We start from the raw sequence: 20,549 nt of genomic DNA on the forward strand, positions 1-20,549 counted from the left end.
TTTCCCACTGCAGGGACTTGTCACACTCTGTCCCCTTCCCTAGGTTCCTGTGTCCCCCTTTCTCTGCTTCCTTCGGGGCCCTCACCAGCCAGCTTGGACCAGCCCCGCTGCCTGCCCCTGCCTATGTCTCTTCATGCTGCAGTGCTTATAGGATTCTGACACCAGGGACAATGTGTTTTTCCCACACTGCCATGCAATTCTTGGACCTCAGCCGGGTGACCTACAGTTCAACTCAGTTCTGACACTATCTACCTGGAGATAGCATCAGATCCTACAGGTTGAGGCTCAGTCCCACAAGACTGCTCCCCCCCCCCCACCTTGGAGGCCAGTCACAAGTTCAGGTTGTCCCCTGTGCTTCTGACCCCCCAGTTATAAATCAGAGGTTCCCATGACCCTCTCTTTGGGTTCTATTAATTTGCTAGAGTGCCTCACAGAACTCAGAGAATCATTTTACTTACTAGATCACCAGTTTATTATAAAAGGCTACAACTCAGGAACAGCCAGAGGGAAGAGATGCAGGTCAAGGTATGGGGAAAGGGGTGGGGGTGGGTAAAGTTTCCCTGCCCTCTCTGGGTGCAAGGCTTGCCCCACACCTCCACATGTTCACTAGCCCAGAGGCTCTCTGAACACTGTCCTTGTGGATTTTTATGGAGTTTCATTACATAGGTATGATTGATTAAATCATTGGCCATTGGCAGTCAATTCAACCTGCAGCTCCTCTCCTCTCCCCAGGGATTAGGGCGGTGGGACTGAAAGTTCCAACCCTCCAAGCTCATGGTTGGTTCCCCTGGCAACCAGTCCCCATCCTTAGGGGCTTTCCAAAAGTCACCTCATTAATGGAAACTCAGGTGTGGTTGAAAGGGGTTCATTACGAATATTAAGACACCTTTGTCTTATCACTTAGGAAATTCCAGGGGTTTTAGGAGCTCTGTGCCAGAAATGGGCATGAAGACCAAATATACATTTCTTACTGTAAATCACACTAGCACAGCTTACCTCCTCCCAACTTTGTATCGTCCACCCACTGCTTTCTCAGCCTGTCATCCTCATGGGATTGGCAGCTCCTAAGGACAGGCACTTAGGGTCTTGCTTGGGCTCATTCCAGGAGAGTCACTCACGAATACCTTCTTCTCCATCTTCTGTTGGAATCTCATCTTGGGCTTCGTTTTCTACCCCAGTTGCTAAGTGTCCCGGGTTCTCTTCGGTGCCCTGAATTCGGTGCCTTCATCGTGAGAGAGACTCAGTGAGGCAGTGCATTGAAAACCTAGCTCAGTGCCCGACAATCCCCTCCATTCTTGTCCTGAAGAGGAGAATCCCCGGATTGGGAGGCCAAGCACAGGACCAAACTGCAGAGCCAGAACTAGAGAATTCAGGGCAGTCAGGCCACCCTCTTGACTGCTGGGTCTCAGCCTTTCGTTGTTCAAGTTGCACCAGATAACATTCGCACACACTCCAAATCATGTCCTGAAACACAGAGGGCAGCGGTGGGGCGGGGAAGCTCCTCTCTCCTCCGTGGCGGGGATCCCTGTGGATAAGAGGGACTGCGGGCCCGGCTGACTCCAATCCATCCTTTCTCCTGCGCGGGATGGGGTGACAGATGGTGCTGTCACATGGGCTGACCTTGCCTGTTCTCCAGCTTATAAGCAAGAGTTCCCGTGATAGCAGACTTGGGTGCTTTTCACCTGTCTCACTGACAGGTGATGGCCCAGGACTGGGCTAGGACCGGGGGGCCGTGTGGGCGTGTCAGAGCTGCGATCACTAGACGGCATTAGGCGTGCTCAGCTCCAGCCCCTACCACTGCCACTCTCTTCCCAGGAGCTCCATCCCAACTGGTGCCAACAGGTCAAGTTCATCCCCCAGCTGAACACGGTGGCCTCCTGTTCGGCCATTGAGAAGTCCTCTCTGGTGCTGACCATATTGCCATCCAAAGCCCCAGAGAGCCCCAAGTAAGGAGCGCCTCTGCCCAGGCTGGAGTGGGGGAACCGGCGGCGGGGGGGATGTGATGGTGCCCCGGAGGGTCTGGCTTTACCTTAGCCACCCGTGGCCATCTCCACTGAGAGTGGGCCTGGCCCCAGGACAGCGGCATCCTGCGGATCTCACTGGGTTACAAGAACTTTTATGGAGCGTGGTTTTAATCTTTGCTACCAGCAACAAAAATATAACAAGCCTCTTTTATCCACCAATTTATACGCAAAACTCAGCACAGAAGCTGGCACATAGGGTAAGCAGACAGTCAGAAAAATATTTTCTGAATGGAGGAATGAATGCGAGTTGCTTTACCTCTGTGCCCCTTGCTCAGTGTCCTCGTCTGTAGAAGGGGGTGACAGCAGTACTTCTTTCCCTCGTGCCAGAGCTGATTGCTCTTTGTGCTATATGGTCAATAATTGGTAGCACTTACTCTTTGGAGATGGTTCTGATCTCTTTCCTTTATTCCAGGTTCCACTCCCCAGAGTGGATATTTTTCTGCCTCCCTCCCTCCCTCCCTCTCTTCCTTCCTTCCTAATCAGTGATTAGTCACACTAGTAAGTCTATATACGTAGGTTGACCCTGTAAAAAAGTAAAACATAATAAATAAAGCCTCAATCCTTCCCTTACCCAATACCCACTGTCTCACCCCGTTCTCAAATGTCTCACTTCTATCATTTTCATGTGTACCTTTTAAAAAATTATTTTTTAATTTTTATTTATTTAATTTTTTAGAGAGAGAGGGTGGGGAGGGGCAGAGGGAGAGGGAGAATCTTAAGCAGGCTCCACACCGACGTGGGGCTCGATCTCACGACCCCGAGATCACAACCTGAGCTGAAATCAAGAGTCTGACCCTTAACCAACTGAGCCACCCAGGCGCCTCTCATATGTATCTTTCACCGTGCATTTCACAGTAGGTATTTTCTCCTGAGGGATTTTTTTTTTTCCCTTTTGCTTCTGCTATTTCCTTCCTGCAGCAGGTCTTTACCTCCTGGACCCTTCAGGTCTGTGACATTTTGCTCCTGGGCAGGTTGAACCATGAACTGCACCCCCGCTGTCTTCTTGGGGGAGCAGCTGGGTGAGGCACAGCGGGAAGACTGAGGGCCACTTAGGCCCCATCTCTGTCTGTCCGTTCCTGTCCTGGGTTGGGTAGGGCTAATTTGGTCCAACTCCTCATTTTACAGATTAGAAACCTGAGACCTTTGAGCAGGGGACGTGTCCCAGGCCTCGCTGTACCTCCACTATCTTGCCAGCCAGAGTCCTCTGCACACATCCCTACCCAAGCCCTGGAACTAGCTGCTGGTTGGAGGAGGGGGCCCCGGAGAAGGCCTAATGCCGTGGGGAAGCTTCAGTCCTGGCTTCCGGGCCTTGAGTGAGGCAGTGTGGTGGGATTTTGCTTGGAGCTGATTTGCAGCAGAGGGTCATCTCTCTGCTTTGGTGGTAGTATTATCTCATGTCTGTGATACGTGTTTTATTCAGCTTGTTTTTTTATTTATTTATTGGGTCTCAGTGGCAGGTGGACATCACAGGATCACCTCATCCTGGCCATGAGGGTCTCTGTGGTCTGTCCCTGCTGCCTTCCTAATCTCACCTCTTCTACCTTCCTCCTCCAGCCCCCTGTGGCCCCCTTGTGGTTCAGGCATGCTCCTGCCCCAGGGCCTTTGAATTGCTCCTTTCCGCCCAGTATGCCCTTGTTTCTTCTTTGTTTTTATTTTTTAAACATTTTCGTTACTAAAAATCTTAAACACACAGAAGTAGAGAAAATACTATGATACTTTAATATTACTAGTACCTAGTCCAAGTTAATCTCCCCCCAGTTGTCTCTAACATATCTTTTTCGATTATTTGGTAAGAGATATAAACAAATTCTTAGGTTTTGAGCACAGGAACGGTATGGTTTGATGTGTAGGAGCAACCTTCTGGCTTCTCTGTTGCAAGTGGAGTGGGCAGGTGTGGAGTTGGGGACTCCAGTGACGATACCATTGTAATAATTCAGGCTACCTATGATGATGGCCTGGAATCAGCCAGTGGAGATGAGATGGAGGGATTTGAGATACACTCTGGGGGCAGGTTGGAGAATGTATTTATACCCATGAGAGCACGCAGACCCTTCGGGTTGTCTGCATGCAGTACACCGGCCAGCCGGCAGGTGGCACCATTGACTGTTTGCTGGTCTCTAGTTCCCGGCAAGGACCTCTCAGGGCCTGGCCTCCACAGGAGGGGTCTGGCATTGTCACCCCCAAACTTTGCCTCTAGAGTCAGCCTCAGCCTCCGAGGCACTGTGGGCCTGAGAGCTTGGCTCCCTGGCAGTCAGCACACGCTGAGTTCTTCAGATGCTTGCAGCCAGCAGTGAATCTGAGCCGAGGAGCCAGGGTGGAGTTGGAGGGAGCCCTGTGCTGGGTGTGTGGACTGACCCACAGTGTCTCCCCTGCTTTACCCTCTTCTCTCACTTCTGCCCCCACCACTGAGTCAAAGCCACCTGAACTGCTTGCCATGGCCTTCTTCCCTGCGTCCCCTCTGACCTTCCGGTCCCTTCTCTACACAGCAACCATCTGCAGACTGCTCTCCTGCAGCTACCCTGTCAAAGCCACCTGTTTATTTCCCTGCAGGACCTGTCCCAATGTGCAAAGGTCCATCTCCTTTGTGTCTCTGTTCATTTACTTGCTCCTGCTGTTTCCCTCTGGAAGGAAAACTCCATGAAGGCAGGGGCATCTTATCTATGCCCCTGGTAATCCCGGAAGGGTGTAGATGCCAGTAAATCTTGGTTGCATGAGTGAGTGAATCAGCCTGAAATAATTTCTAGTGACATTGTGGTGACCATTCTTCCAGAAGATTTCTCTGTGCATCTATGCATGGAGGGAGATGTATCTGGTTTGACAATAGATGAGATACATGTATTTGATAGGCTCTTCTTGAAGTTTCAGTTTTTCGAGGAATCCTTCCGGCAGTGGAAGGGAGAGTAGATTTGGAGTGGGAGCAAGACTGGAGGTTAAGAGACCTGCTGGGAGGCTGACACAGAGATGAAGGGGGTCTAAACTGAGCAAAGGCCAGGGCTCTGGTGGGACATGGGCAACGAGGGTTCAGGGCCCAGCTGGATAATGGGAATGCTGGCGAGGGAGCCTCCAGGATGACCCCTAGGCAACTGGGTTAGGCCCCCAGGGAGTGATAAAGGAGCCAGTTCAGGGGCAGTTCAGTGGAGGGCATGCTGCGTTAGAGGGCTGGGGTACCCTGCAATGGGGCCCTCTGAGTTGAGTTTCAAAGGGGGAGTTTGAGTAGAAAGAGCAGGATGTATGGATAAGGGGGAATAGCATGTGCCAAGGCACAGAGCTTCCAGTACTCTCGGGCCGGACCCTCCTGAGACCCCTGCCTGGGTCACCCTGGCCCTCCTGAGCCCCATCCAGCCGGCTGCACCTGTTCCTCTCCTGGAGCACTGGCAACTGAGCCTCCTGCCTCTTCCTGCCACGCCCACCCTGGGTCTGAATCCTGACGCCCCCATCTTGCCAGCCTGTGGCCTTGGGCAAACTCCTTAGTTTCTGCTTTCCATGTCCTCATTGTGGCACAGGGCTGATGACACTCTCTAGGGTTATATGAAGGCTCCAGATGATGAACGAGACAGCACCCAGCACAGGAACCCGCACAGAGCAGGCAGGGGCACAAGGACCCGGGAGCTCCCCTTCTCCTGGCCCTTAGAATCCCCTCATTTTAAAAAATGTGTGTCATGGGTCAGGGGACGCCTGTCTCAGTATGGTTGAAGTGAGGATTGAGTTAAGTTAAATGTATTACGGCCGTAAGGAGTTGCTCCTGCTTTGGGGGTGCCTTCACCTACAGGTGGGAGGGGGGCGCCTCCTCCACGAGCTGCTGGCTTTGGGCTGAGACGCACGGCAGCCGCCCTGCCTGTGGTGCTCCGCCCCGACTTGGCTGCAGGGTGAGTCCCGGGGTTGCTGGGGTTGCTCCTGTCCTTGGGTAAGAGGTAATGGCTTCTCCCTGGCTTCCCTGCGGCCGTCGCTCCCCGCCTGCAGCCTTCGCCCTTTGCTGTTGTAGGTTTTCCGTGCTGAACTTAAGAAAAGGGATTCTTTGCTTTGATTACTGCCCAGACAAGAACTTAGTGGGTAAGTCATCTTCATGTCCCCCAGAAACCCCAGGCCTGGTGGAACCGGGGTGAAGGCTGCTGGGGACATGGTGGGGAGGCTCTGTCTGGGCTCCTCTCCTGCCACTCTGGTCGCAGCCCGTGGGCACCTGGGGCGGTGTGGTGACATGATGGGGGAGGCTGTGGGGGAGGAGTGGCAAAGGGGCAGATGATAACCACAGCCCCCCATCTGCCACACCTGCCTGGGGTCCAGGGCCTGGTCCCAGGAGAAGGTCCCAGCATAGGCCCCCCATGGTTGACACTCGTTCTTTTGACCCCAGTGACCGGTGGCTATGACCCCCTCATCCGCCTGTGGAACCCCTTCTTCTCAAAAAAGCCCGTGTGGATGATGAAGGGGCATCAGACTTCCGTGACGCACATCCTGGTGAACAGCAAAAATAGCAGCATCCTCCTCAGCGTCTCCAAGGACAAGGTGCTGTCCTCATGAAGCACAGCTCTTCCACTCAGACCGGTTCCTGTTCCCCGGCAGAGATGCTGGCCCTGGGAAAACCATGTAGCTCGGCCAGGCCAGGGGCCGGCAGTCAGCGGCAGCCTGAGGCCCAAGGGGATGGTGTGACCTCCCTGCCCGTGTTCCACACCCGCCTGGCTGCCCCAGGTGGAGTCACCACGAGGGGGCTGGGGGTCTCTGACAGCCCCTGGTAGAGGCCTGCACCCCACTCTGAGCAGTCCGCCAGAGCTGGGTTCCCATGTTGCCCAGCCTGGCTTCTTGCTCTGTGGTCCTGGGCAAGGCCCTTCTGATTTCTGAGCCTCAGTCCCCTCATCCACAGGATGGGTGGTTGAGAGGTTTAGAGCAGGACTGGTGGGAAAGTGGCAGTGTTGCGGTTGGCACACAGTAGGTGTGCGATACGTGTGAGCCACTCCCTGCCCCCCTGCCCCCCAGCTCTCCTAGTGACCCCTTCTCGGCTGCCCTGGCTCTCGGGGCCTGACCGGACCTTCTCCAGCGCCCGGGACTCCCTAGTTCCGGGCCTGTCACTTTGCACCTCTGCACCGATTGGTTCAGGGTACCGCCCCGGCTTCGGGGCTGCTCGGCTGTTCTAGCCAATGTGGGGACGCAGCCAACGGCTCCAGGGGTCCTCCTTCAGGGCACACGTTTGTGTCTTCTGGGAATCAGTAGATTGAGAGTTGGCAGGACCCTTGGGTTACCCCGGCCACCCTCCCCAGCACAGCCCACACTTTCTGTTATCTGGACTTCTCCCAGTAGCCCCGAGAATTGGGTGTCATGGCGTCTGCTGAAGGATCTGAGGCTGGAGGGGCAGGGGACCGGGACGAGCTAGCCCAAATCCTCACAGAGGCGATGGGCAGAGGCAGGGTATGGATTGGAGTCATGCCCTTTCCTGCTTACTGCTGATGTCTCCATGCAATGGGCATCCTGGAGGGACTTCTGTGGGTTCCTCAACTTGGGATGAACTCGAGGGGGCTGCTGTGGGGACAGGTGGGCTTTTTGGCAACCCTGTCGGTACGCACTGTGCGGTGCCTGACTTTAGTTGAGGTAGGCTGGCTGGGGAGCCTGTGACGGTCTGCAGGGGCTCATGCTGTCTTGCTCGGTCTTCATCCTCAACTGTTGAGTGGCCGCCACTCCAGCAGGGTAGGGGGGTTGTGGAGGAGCCTCAGTTTCCTCATCTGAGCATAAGAACCGCATCTCTGTGGTACAGTTGGCATCTGTGCAGTAGGCGTGTGTTGGAGGTGCTTGCACTGTGTGGGCCCTCCTCACGCCCCAAGGCCCCAGGCGCCCATGCCTCCCCGAGAGCCCACCCTCAGCCTCTCTGCCCGTTTCTCACCCCCCAGAATATCCGCGTGTGGGACATGCAGGACTACATATGCCTCCAGTCCTTCTGCGGGAAGCTTTTCGCCCTGGGGAACTGCCCCATCACCAGCATCTACTTCCACAAGAACGAAGACAGTCTCATCTGTAGCACCTATTCGGTGAGTGCTGGGCGGAAGGGAGTGAGCCCCCGCTCCTGGGCAGGAGCCAAGAATGCATTCATTAGACGCTGCCCCATCCCTCAAGGAACCGAGGAGGTGGGAGGGGAACAGAGAATGACAGTAGAAAATGCTCCGTGGTGGGATGGAGATGTATGCCAGGTGCTTCTTGGAGCACAGAGAATGGATCCTTAGCCTAGTGTGGTCAGGGAAGGCTCCCTGGAGGAGGGGACACTAGACTGACGTTTTAAGCTTCCCAGGAGTTATGAAGGACACTGGACTCCCAAGGAGAAGGTGTGAGAGGTATCAGCAGGCAGGCTGAGGAGCCAAGAGGCCTCACTGGGCTCAGGTCTGTGTGCAGTCAGGACGTTTGATGTTGCAGTTTATTGGAAGTTTCTCCCTGGGGCCAGTCACTGGGGGCAGAGCCCTTTTGACTGCCCAGCTGCCGGCTTCACTCCTCACCTATAGATTGGGATCCTCAAAGGGTACTTGGAGACCCAGGAGCCGGGAAAAACAGGGGAGAAGACCACGACCTACAGCTCACCCGTGTGTGCTGTCCTCTACAGCAAGATTTTTAAGCAGGTGAGTGGGCTGGAGCCGGTCATGCCTCAGGCTGTCAGGAGGGCCAGGGGACCTCGGGCAGGACCCAGACCCCCTGAGGGGTCCAGAGCTGCATCCAAGGAGCAGTCAGCACAGCGGCGGGGTGGGGGGAGGATTCATAACTTTGAGGGTGGCGTGGGAGCAGCAGCACGTGGATGAGAAGCAGCCCTGCAGGGGGCTGGTGGCCTGAGGTGGGGTGGGAGCCCCACCACTTGGTTGAGGGATTGCCTCACTCCTCTGAGCAGAGGAAGGCCTGTCTTCACGAGGGCCTTACTGGGCAGCAGGAAGGGCCTGGTTGCCCATTTTGGCAGGACACCACAGGGAGAGAGGCGCTGGGCCAGCCCCAGCCGTGACAGGTGGGGGCCACCCTTGGGAGTGGGGACGCTCTCCTCTCTAGGAGCCCCAGCCGCCTGCTCCCCTGCAGGTGGTGAGCGGCTGCCTGAGCAGCTTGGTGAGCGTGTGGGAGGTGGCGACGGGCAGGCGGACGACGGAGTTCTCTGTGACCGGCGACCAGCAGATGGAGCTGTCCACCATGTGCCTGGACGAATCGGAGCGCTGCCTGCTCACGGGTTTGTGCGACGGCACCATAAAGATGTGGAACTACGCCATTGGTGAATGCCTGCTGGTCTTCCCCAACATGGACCACCTGGAGGTCGGTCTTCTCTGTCAGCTGGCACTGGGGGTGCCGCGGGGAGACGCAGAGCACAGCGCCCCCGAGCCTGGGCCCCCCCTTTCAGGCTGGGCACATAGACTGCCTGCCTTCATGCCTGCCTGAGCCTTTGTGTTCTCGCCTGTAGAGTGAAGCTAGGTCACAGTGCCTGTCCTTATCAAGCATTCTGCAAGTGCTATAGCTACTCTTGTTCTTTCGATTCATGAGCACGCCTTAGCCCGGGTCTGAGAGCTTCAGACGGCATTTCTAGCAGCGGGGCCAGGAGAACCCCACGCTCACTCCTGTTCCGGAAATGTCTGCCAGCGTCCTAGAGACGGTCTGGGGGTATGGCATAGAGCAAAGCCAGCCACTCTGGGACCTGAGCCCATGACTAACTCTTATGGAAGTCCTTTAACTAGTTCAGAAGGAGCCCTTGGCCGAGTAGCCAGGGATCTGAGTACCGTTCAGACCCTATCACTCAGTTATTTGACCCTCCCAGGGATCCCCCTGTTGAGCGGACGTGGATACCTACACTCGCTCCCTGCTCCAAGTTTATCAAACGGGATAATGTGATGTGAGAGCATTCTGAAAAATATATGGTGGTACCGCTTCTAGGGAACTCATCATCATGGAGAGCTTTGACTTGGGGCCATTTTCTCTGAGGTGCCTCAGGGCTCTGTTTTCTGTCATCTTCCACAGATTAGTGGGATTGTCCATATGAACAAAGCGTTCTACGTGACCGGGTGGAGTAAGAGAATCACTTGCTTCATGTGAGTAGCTAAGGGCAGCTGACCGCTCTCCTTACTTCAGATGGGTTCCCCCATTCCTAGCTTCACTAGTGGTTGGAAGACCAAGCAAGAAATTCATGGCGGGTAATGTCCAGTGCTTCATCTGCTTATCTGTCCATTCATTCACCACTCCTTGAGGCTAACATGTTCTAGATTTTGTGCTACGTGCTAGAGATGGGTGTAAACAAGAATGATGGGGTCTCCATCCTCCAAGGGGGACGCAGAGGCTAATCAAATAACTTCATTTATAATGATAAAGTCTGTTGAGTGCTGCGGGGGAAGGGAGCACAGGTTTCTAGGGGGAGGGGATGGAAACCCGATTTCGTCTCAGGAGCGGTCAGGAAAGGCTCATCTGAGGATGGTGCGGGTGGAGTAGGGTCTTCTCAGCAAAGCAGCAAAGGGCTGGGGGTAGGAAGAACATTCCAGACAGAGGGAACAGAATGTGCAAGGCCTCTTCCTTTCCAGAGGGCCCTTCTAGGGCCATGGCTTCCCTTCTTTAGTCCTTACTCAGCTGTCCAGAGGGGGTGGATTCGTCAGATTAGTTTATATAAAGCCCCGAGAACAGGGCCTTTGTGGTGGGTACACAGTAGGTGCTCCGTAAATGAGGTCGGTGGGGCAGAGCTCCAACCTGAGTGCCCTCTTCCGAGTTGCCTCCCAGAATCTAAAGGCCTTGGTGTTTCCCACCCCCGGGAGCAGTAAGGCCGAGCGGCCCGCCCTCCCGCCCCTGGCCCTGTGCGTAGGCTCCACAAGACCAAGCCGGTGTTCGTGGGCTACCCCTGGCACATCTTCCACAAGGAGGACGTTCTGAGCATGGCCAAGTACCAGAACCAGTTCCTCGGGACGTCTTCCTACAACGGGGACATCCTCTTCTGGAACGTCAACCTGTTCAAGCCCATCCTCAATTTCAACGCCTCTGTGAGCCCCTTGCCTTTGCTGCCCAAGAAGGTATGGTTAACAGGAGCACCCCCCACTCTCTCTCAGCTGTGGGTCAGACTCAGCTGGAGGGCCGGGTGGGGAGGGCAGGAAGGAGAGGGGACATGACGACTTCTTTTGGAGGAGGTTGGGAGCTAGGTAGGTGGGTGCTAGTTTCTAGAATTATTCTCATTTGCCAGACAAGGAAACTGAGGCACAGGGAGGTTAGGCATCTTGCCTGAGGTTGCACAGCCCAGAAATGATGGGTCCAGACCCAGGTGGTGTGATAGCAGAGCATTCACATCTTCTAGAGCTGGTCCTGTTCTGTCTAGTAGATGACTCTTTCCTCGAAGGCGGCTCCTATCTTACTCCTCATGGCTGTGTTCACACTCCGGGCTCACCGGGCTCATGCAAGGGACTTAGGAAACCCACACCATCTCTGAATTATGCTATCTTTGCAGATGAAGCTGGAAGGGGCCTTTGGGGTCACCTTATCCAGTAATTTTCCAAACATGTTGGGGACAGATGCTCAGAGGCTACTGCAGTGGCTTCTCCTAGAGCAGTTCAGCTTTTTACCTGTTTAACACTTCGGAGCTTCCCTTAAGATTACAAACAACCTCACAAATATTTGGAAACCACTGTCCATTTCACTGATGGGGAGACTGAGTCCCTCACGGGAGTGGTGTCCCGCCTGTGGGCACTCAGGGCATTCCTGGTTGGCCCCGGGACAGGGTTATGAGTTCTGGTTTGATGCTTCTAAGGGTACTCAGTTTCTAGGGAAACTGCAAGCAAGCAAGGCCTGGGGCACCTGGAGGGCCCTTTAGGTATTGGCATCGGGCCGAGGAGGCCCTGCATGTCCCTCTGGGACACTGCAGTGTCACCGGGGCAGGTGTCTCCCTGGCACAGGTCCAAGAAGTGGACAACTTCCTGGCTGAGAGCCTCCGGTCGGGCAAGTCCTGCATGGAGCACCAGGAGTGGGCTCACAGGCCACCAGGGCAGCCCCCGGTCCCCAGAGCCAGGACTGTGGCCAACGCCAACCTGCAACGGAACCTGATGTCGGCGCCCCCGGTGATGAAGCACCCCAGAGACAAGCAGCCGGAGAGGCCTGCACCCCCACAGGTGGGAGCGGGGGCTGAGCCCTGGCAGCTACCTGGGGGCCTGTCGTGTGTTTGTGTTCTTATATGGAGGCACTCTTTCCAGAGCTCCTTTACGTCCATCAGCTCACCTCCCTGGTTAGATTCACCTGATCCAGCCCACTCTGCTGCCTCCAGTCTGGGCATGGTCCCTTCCCAGAGTCTACAAGCTGGGGGTAGGGCAGACCTGGAGGGAAGACAACCCAGAGAACCTAGAATCACAGGCTAGTTCCTGGGCTACTTTCTCAGTCCTCCAGCGAGTGTAATCTGGAAGAGATGAGCCAACTGGGGCCTCCCTACCTCCCCCACCCAGCCTCTCTGAGGCTCCGGGGGTCTGAGGCCCAAGCAGAGGCAAACTACTTCCCTGCTCCTCTGAGCCCTCATCTCTGCCCCAAGATTAACCCTTCCAGCCTTGACTGATGGTCTCATTTTGAGGGGAGGAGGGAGATAGAGCTGGGGGTGGGGTGGGTGTTTGGCCTCGGACTCTCAGCAGTGAAGACAGTATCTTGTGCAGGGCCGGGGGAGCCCAGCAAACTGCTTCAGCAATTGAGCCTAATTCCGGTTCCCGGGAACTGAGGCTTGAAAGAGAAACCCCACCTTCCGTAAATACACAACACTTGTCGGGTGTAGGCAGTGCAGACCCGATCCCACGTGGGCTGCCCGGACGGGTTCTGCTGTAAGACGCGTGCACCGCGTCTTATTACAGGACACTCAGACCACCTCTGGAGGATCGGACTGCACCACTGCATTCACATCTTGTAGAGCAATGGCTATACACGCCCTAATCCTCACCTTTGGCCAGGGGTCTCTTCCAGGACAAAGGCGGGGTGGTTTCCACAAAGGCAAACTCAAGTCTCTGTCCTGAGAGCAGAAGCTGCTGGTTTAACATGGAGATTCCCCAGCGCTGGAATGCCTTTACTGCAGGATCCCTTCAACACCCGGCCATCCCTTTCACAGGGCAGTGGATCGACCGAGGGGGGCTGGGCGGGTCGTACCTTCAGCCTCTGCCTCTGGTTTCTGTTTCCCCACAGGGTAGGGAGATCCTCCCATGATGACCTGGGAGGCCCATTTTTCTTTTCAGAAACCTGTCCACTCTGGAAGCCCCAAGCTGTTAAGAAAGCCCCATGGCAAACAGTCGATCTTCAAAGATGCTCAAAGAGGGGAATTCCAGAAGATCCTGCTGCAATCCAACGCGTCTGTGGAGAAGGTGGGCCACGCTCAGGCAGGGTCTGGGCTGTGAGCCGGGCATGAACAGTGGGGATGGGCTGGGAAGGGCAGGGCCGACGAGCCTAGGGGGGCCAGCCTGGCTCTCCCCAGGACCTGGAGAGGCGGGGCGCAGGTGCAGGAACCGCTCAGGATTCTGGCTTCAGGGCTGCTGTGTGTGTTGGGGGTGCCTGGGGGGCTGTGGAGGGTCCTCTCCTGGTTGTGGGCTGGACTGGGAGGTAGGAGAAGTGGCATTGCCAGAACCCACTGTTAAAATGCCCTTCTGTGCTCTGGTAGGGTGTTTTTTGTTTTGTTTCTAAGATTTTATCTATTTATTTGAGACAGAGAGAGTGTGTGTGTGTGCGCGCACGCGCATGAGTTGGGGGGAAGGGGCAGAGAAAGAGGGAGAAGCAGACTCCCTGCCCAGCAGGGCGCCCAATGTGGGGCTTGATCCCAGGACCCTGAGATCATGACCTGAGCTGAAGGCAGATGCTTAACCAACTGGGCCACCCAGGCTCCCATGGTAGGGTGTTTTGTACAACATGTGAGTAGGGATTGGGTCATCTCTGTTCTTCTCCCTTCCTCCTGCACTTTTCCCCTTTCTGACCTTGGACACCCCTCACTGTGTTGTCACCACTAGATGAAGTGGCCTCTAAGGCCCTTTCTAGCTTTGATCTGCAAAGATATGGTAATTCAGAGACTGTTTGGGTTCCCTAAATCCCTACCAGTGAAAATCCACATCACAGTTGTGTTAGGGTGTGGCAGGACGGGCCCTTTCCCTAGCTCCAGGGCATCAGGGACTTGGGAATCAGGGAGCAGTGCCCTGCAGAGCTGGGTCCTGCGGGGGGGTGGGGGGGGGTGGGGAAGGGGGGGAGGTAGTAGAGAGCTGCAAGCAGCTGGACAGTCTCTCCTCCAGGTTCTGAATGTGCTTTGCTCTCTTTTAAAAAAATGCCTTAGGGGCACCTGGCTGGCTGAGTAGGTAGAGCATGCAACTCTTGATCTCGGGTTGTTAGTTCGAGTCCCACATTGGGTATAGGGATTACCTTAAAAAAAAAAGCCTTAAAAAAACTTTTAAAAGTAGTCATGCTAGTTGTTAAAAAAAGAAAAAAAGAAGTGTGTATAAAGCAAAATATAAAGGTCCCCAGTGTCTCACTCACTCCACCCCACCAGCAGTAACAGCCACAGTCACTGCTAGTGAAATTGGTGGCCTCGGTTAGTCTTTATCCTTTTTATTTATAGATCAGTGATGTAAAATCATAGCATGTCCTACCATTTACTCTCTAAAAACGTAATTAACCATATGACATGGATATGTTTTCCTATCCATAATTTAGGTTCATCTTATTCTTTTGTCAACTTACCTTATTCTTTGTAATAATTGCATAGTGCCCCATAGTTTGGAGGGATCACAAACGATTAGGCCAGTCTTCTCTTAATAGACATGTAGGTTAGGTCCAGTTTTTAACTTTTTATTTTTTTATTTTTTTTATTTTTATTTTTTTTAAGATTTTATTTATTTAACAGAGAGAGAGACACAGTGAGAGAGGGAACACAAGCAGGGGGAGTGGGAGAGAGATAAGCAGGCTTCCCACTGAGCAGGGAGCCCGATGCGGGTCGATCCCAGGACCCTGGGATCATGACCTGAGCCGAAGGCAGACGCTTAACGACTGAGCCACCCAGGCGCCCCCAGTTTTTAACTTTGATGAGCAGCTCTGCATTGAACGTCCTTGTACGTATGCTTCTGTGCGCTTGTGTTAAGTGCATTGTGAGGATGGATTCCTGGAAGCAGTTGCCCAAAAGAACCCATCCCTTTCAGCCTCTGAGTCTGATCCAAGTAGATGACTCAAAGCCTGACCTTTGACTGTGACCTAGTCCCCTCAGGGCCCAGACAGTTATTCATTAAGTAAACACTTAATGTAAACGTGCCAGGCCCTGGGGAGGCTGCAAGAAAGAAAAGAAACAAAAACCTGTGCCCTCCTGCAGCTGATATTCTAGTTGGGGTGAGACAGACAATTAACCAGCGAGTAAAATAAATGGTAGGTCACAGGGTGAACCAGTACAGCGGAGAACCAGAAAAGTGAGGCGACGGTTGTGGGGGTGGGGGGTGGGGGGCGGGGATGGCAAGGGAGGTGGAGAGGGGGTGGGGGGTGGGGGGCGGGGATGGCAAGGGAGGTGGAGAGGGTGTGGCCGTTTAAATAGGGTGGTCAAGGAGGGCTTCGTGGAGGAGGTGGCATTTGTACAGAGCTTGAAGGCTGCAGTTGTTTGGAAGGATGGTGATCCAGGCAGAGGGAGCAGCAGATACAAAGGCCCTCACAGGAGAGCATATTTGGAATGTTCAAGAAAGAACACTCTCTCTCTCTCTCTAATTAGAAAGTGGTACATGTCCTTCATTAAAACTGAAAACTTGAAGGCTTATAGTAGCATATAAAATAAAAGAATGACTTACCTTCTTCCTCAGTCTCCAGGGATAATGACTGTTAAGACATCCTGGTAGGGCGCCTGGGTGGCTCAGTTGGTTAAGCGACTGCCTTCGGCTCAGGTCATGATCCTGGAGTCCCGGGATCGAGTCCCACATCGGGCTCCCTGCTCGGCGGGGAGTCTGCTTCTCCCTCTGACCCTCCTCCCTCTCGTGCTCTCTGTCTCTCATTCTCTCTCTCTCAAATAAATAAATAAAATCTTTAAAAAAAAAAAAAAGACATCCTGGTAGACATTTTTCTGTGCAATATACAAGTACATATGTGTACTAAAGTATATATGTACCTACAAATATTTTTTCACCACATAGTATCCTCTTATATATACGCTGCTCTGCAATTTGCTCTTTTTCACCCAACACCTAATGGCACCACTTCCTGTCAGTGTCTGTGGAGCCATGGCCTCTCATTTACCAGCTGCATGGCATTTTGGCATCTGGGATACCAGGTCTATCCAGCTAGCCCACTGTTGCTCCTAGACAGTTAGGTTTGTAGCTTTTGCCTTTGTAGCTAACATTGCCATGAACATCTTTGCACATGAATTTTGGATCTCTAGTCTATTTCCCAGGCATAAAACTCTAGGATTAGAAATGCACTCTTAGAGGGGCGCCTGGGTGGCTCAGACGGTTAAGCGTCTGCCTTCGGCTCAGGTCATGATCCCAGGGTCCTGGGATCGAGCCCCGTGTCGGGCTCCCTGCTCCGCGGGAAGCCTGCTACTTCCTCTCCCTCTGCCTGCTGCTCCCCCTCCTTGTACACTCTCTCTCTCTCTGTCAAAAATAAATAAAATCTTAAAAAAAAAAAAAAGAAATGCAGTCTTAGAAAACTTTTGATAGGTAGTGTTATATTCCAGCCTAATAATAATATCAGCAGCAGTTAATATTTATTGGGCTCTGAGTATCTGCTAGATGCGAGCTTAAGTATTTACATGAATTATTTTTATTTTGTCTCTCAAACAGCCCTGGTGGGTATATACTATTATTATTCCCATTTTCTGGGTAAAGAGACTGAAGCTCAACGAGGTGAAGTGACTTGTCCCAAATCCTCACTGTCAGAAAATAGCCAAGCCAAGGCCTGATTCCAGATCTGTTGGTTTTCAAAGTCTGTGTCCTTGACTCTTCGTACTGCCACCATTGGGAATTCCTTGGGCTTTTTATCTGGACTGGTGATCTGTGTGTAATAGGATTTGTATCATGAATCTTGACAAGAGTCTTTGAAGATTACTTACAAAGGACTGAATGTCTATTGCTGAAATTTCAGGCACTGTGCCTGGTGTGTGTGTGTGTGCATGTGTGTGTAGCTGGTGGTCCTGTCTGAGGCTGGCCCACTTCTGACGCTGACCCTCCTTCCTGGCTTCTAAGTGCTGTCTTCTACCCCCACTGTTTCTGAAGCAGCCAAGTCCTTTCCCTCTGGGGAACTGGGCAGCAGACAGAGTGGAACTTCTCAGGATGGTGCCCTGGAGAGGGTCCCCCTTGGTCCCAGCCTTTCCCTAGTGGATGAGAGTGAGGGTGGACGGGGACAAGGACACCTGGGGGAGTTTTACCTGTCAGGTCCCCTTCATCACCATTTCTGTCCGGCCATCTCAGAAGACCATGGGGGAGGGCAGAAAGGGCACTTGGAGGGAGACAAGGACACAGATCCAAGGGCAGCTGTGTCTATTACAGTCTAGAGATGAAGCCCCCGTCCTTGACCGTCTCCTTAATGGTGAAGGACAAGATGGGTGGGGAGTGGCAAAACCCTCTGAAAGGCATGAAGCCCAGTCCATGTGTAGCTTCAGCTTCTTCAGAAGGGGTCCCAGGCAGACTGCTAGTCCCCCCTGCTGTTGAGAACTGTCTGGGACCACTGGGTTGAGTGAGGCTGGAATGTCCAGCCTCAGTCCAGAAGCTCTTTCCAAAGCAGGCAGGGGACTATCTTTGAGGTCTCAGGGGCCAGGTGCAGAGTGCGAAAGGAATAGTGTTGCTTCCCTGCCTTCCAACCACACAGATCCTTCTCCGTCCTGCCCAGGGCGGGGCATCCTTCTGTGCCTACTCCTGACATTGACCACACAGCCCTGACCCCTCTCTGGCCATCATGCCCCTTCAGCCTGCCCATTTGAACTGTCACAGGGCTGGTGCAGGAAGGGTTGGGAAGGAAGCCTCAGCTTTCCCCAGTTCAGAAATGGGAAATCTTTGTGGCACATCATTTTGGTGAATCCTGTGCAGGTATGAGGAATCACATTTTAAGATAATACTTAATGATCTGGAGTATGCTTGTGACAAAATTGTCTTTAAAAATGATAAATAATAACTCTTTGAGATTTATTTTTATATGCCTGTATGTGATACATATACAGAGGTATGGTTTTGGTTTTTAAACAAGACCAGGAGCATTTGAGATTGTAGTTCAGCTGTTTGCTTTTTTTTTTTTTTTTAAACCTAGCATTGTAGAGTAGACAGCTTTTCCTCTCAGTACATATAAATATATCTACTCCATTCTTGTTAATAGCTTCATACAGAGGGCCAATCTATGCTTTTTTGAACCTAAAACTTATACAATTTGGTAGGCACCCTTTATGAAAAATAACACAAAATTATGAATAAAAAACTAGATACAAAATGAAATTTATTTAGAATCAAAAGAAATGACAATTTTAAAATTTACAACTGACAGTTATAACAGTCACCACATGTTGCTAATTCCTCCCTTGGAAGGGCCTTGAACTTGATCTTGAACTTTGCCTTAAGCTTTATGAACTTCTCTGGCAAATCTGTCCCCGACTGCAATATATTTCTTTGGATTTGCCATAATTTATTTAATGAATGCCCAATTGATAGACATTTAACTTGTTCCTAGTTTTTTGCTATTATAAACAATGGTGCGGCTGAGATCCTTATAGATATTTCTGTGTAGTTAAACTAAATTTTCTAGAAGTGGGATTAAGGGGTCACCAAGTAGGCACAGTTTACATTTTGATGGGTGAAGCCAGTTTGTTTTCCAAGAAGACTGTGATAAGCTGCCTTCCCTCCAACAGTGTGTGAGTCTACCTTGTCCTTATACTAAGCCAATAATGGATATTAGCCTTTTCTTAATTTCTGCCAGTCTGGTAGGTGGAAGGTTTTTTAAAAAAATATTTCTTTGATTATTTGTAATACAGAGCTTTCTATGTGTTTGTTAGACATTTACCTTTCTTTCTTTTCTTTCTCTCTTTCTTTTTCTTTCTTTCTTTCTTTCTTTCTTTCTTTCTTTCTTTCTTTCTTTCTTTCTTTCTTTCTAAAGATTTTATTTATTTATTTGACAGAGAGGGAGAGAGCGAGAGAGAGAGCACACAAGCAGGGAAGCAGCAGAGGGAGAGGGAGAAGCAGGTTCCCCGAGGAGCAAGGAGCCCAACACGGGGCTCGATCCCAGGACCCTGAGATCATGACCTGAGCCGAAGGCAGACACTTAACCAACTGAGCCGCCCTGGTGCCCCTTTCTTTCTTTCTCGCTCTCTTTCTTTCTTTGAGAGATAGTGTGTGCAAATGGGGAGGAGGGGTATAAGGAGAGGGAGAAAGAAATTTTAAGTAGACTCCATGCCCAGCGCAGAGCCCAGCGTGGTGCTTGATCCCACAACTGTAAGATCACGACCTGAGCCGAAATCAAGAGTCGGACGCTTAACCGACTAAGCCACCCAGGTGCCCCTAGACATTTGTATTTCTTCAATGAATTAAACATCCATTCATATCCTTTGTCCGTTCTTTTTCACATTAATTTCTTGGAGCTCCTTAGATGCTTTGGAAGTGAATCTTTTGCCTGTTGTGTATTTGCAGATAGTTTCACCTCATCTGCCTTTGTGATATCACATTGACATTTTAGTTTTTGTCTAGCTATCTTTATTATTTTTCTTTGCGACAATGAAGAAAGGCATTGTTAATCCCAAGATCACAGAAAAATTTGTTATATTTTCTTCTAGTCATTTATAATTGTATATATATTTAGTCATCCTTCTGTCTGATCTGAGTAGTTTTGTGTATGGTGTGATGTATGAATCTAAAAATTTTTTCTAAATTGATAACCAGTTGTTCAAATGCCATTTATTGCATAGTTTATCTTTTCTCCACTGGCTTGAGATTCTTTCATTCTTATATAGTATTAGAGTCTTCTATTTCTGGGATCTCTCTTCTTTCATTGGTATTTTTGTCTATTCTTGCATGTATATTTCATAACTTAAAAAATGTGATAAAAGTCTTTATAGACAATGCATTAAGATCTTCATGGTGATTATTTCTGGGTATTGGAATTCTGTGGGTGATTTTAATTTCTTCTCATCTGTCTGTGCTGTCCACATTTTGCATTGTGTGCAAGTATACTTGCATAAAGTGGGGGAAATGCTTGCCCTTTGTTTTTGGTTTAGGGACTCCTGGTTTTGTGACCCTGGCCCCTGGACCATCAGGAAGCAGGTTAAGCATTTTGTTTTGGACATGTATGATAATAGGGATAATCGAGAGTTTTTGCTGTTGGTGAAATGTTTTGGGGATACACAAGTCACCACACTGTAATTTCCTTCCTTCCTTCCTTCCTTCCTTCCTTCCTTCCTTCCTTCCTTCCCTCCTTCCTTCCTGTCTCTTTCTTTTAGAGAGAGAGAGCAGGGGGAGGAACAGAGAGAATCTTAAGCAGACTCCGCGCTGAGCACGGAGTCCAATGCGGGGCTCAATCTCATGACATTGAGATCATGACCCTGAGATCACGACCTGAGCTGAAACCAAGAGTTGGATGCTTAGCCAGCTGTACCACCCAGGCGCCCCA

The 20,549-nt window shown here is 51.8% G+C and overlaps 1 protein-coding gene across 1 annotated transcript in view; it reads left to right on the forward strand.

The window, feature by feature from the left end:
- Positions 1-20,549, forward strand: part of EFCAB8 (EF-hand calcium binding domain 8) — a 60,770-nt gene that overhangs the window by 24,394 nt on the left and 15,827 nt on the right. Inside the window, exons 10-19 of the mRNA XM_081833083.1 lie at positions 1,816-1,946; positions 6,007-6,074; positions 6,373-6,524; positions 7,898-8,035; positions 8,501-8,614; positions 9,057-9,284; positions 9,981-10,051; positions 10,810-11,014; positions 11,888-12,100; positions 13,196-13,321. Coding sequence (XP_081689209.1) covers positions 1,816-1,946; positions 6,007-6,074; positions 6,373-6,524; positions 7,898-8,035; positions 8,501-8,614; positions 9,057-9,284; positions 9,981-10,051; positions 10,810-11,014; positions 11,888-12,100; positions 13,196-13,321 — 1,446 coding nt within the window. The remainder of the gene's footprint in view (positions 1-1,815; positions 1,947-6,006; positions 6,075-6,372; positions 6,525-7,897; positions 8,036-8,500; positions 8,615-9,056; positions 9,285-9,980; positions 10,052-10,809; positions 11,015-11,887; positions 12,101-13,195; positions 13,322-20,549) is intronic.

The sequence above is a fragment of the Leptonychotes weddellii genome, chromosome 10, assembly GCF_054177405.1.
Source record: "Leptonychotes weddellii isolate Sample4059 chromosome 10, ASM5417740v2, whole genome shotgun sequence".
Lineage (NCBI taxonomy): Eukaryota > Metazoa > Chordata > Mammalia > Carnivora > Phocidae > Leptonychotes > Leptonychotes weddellii.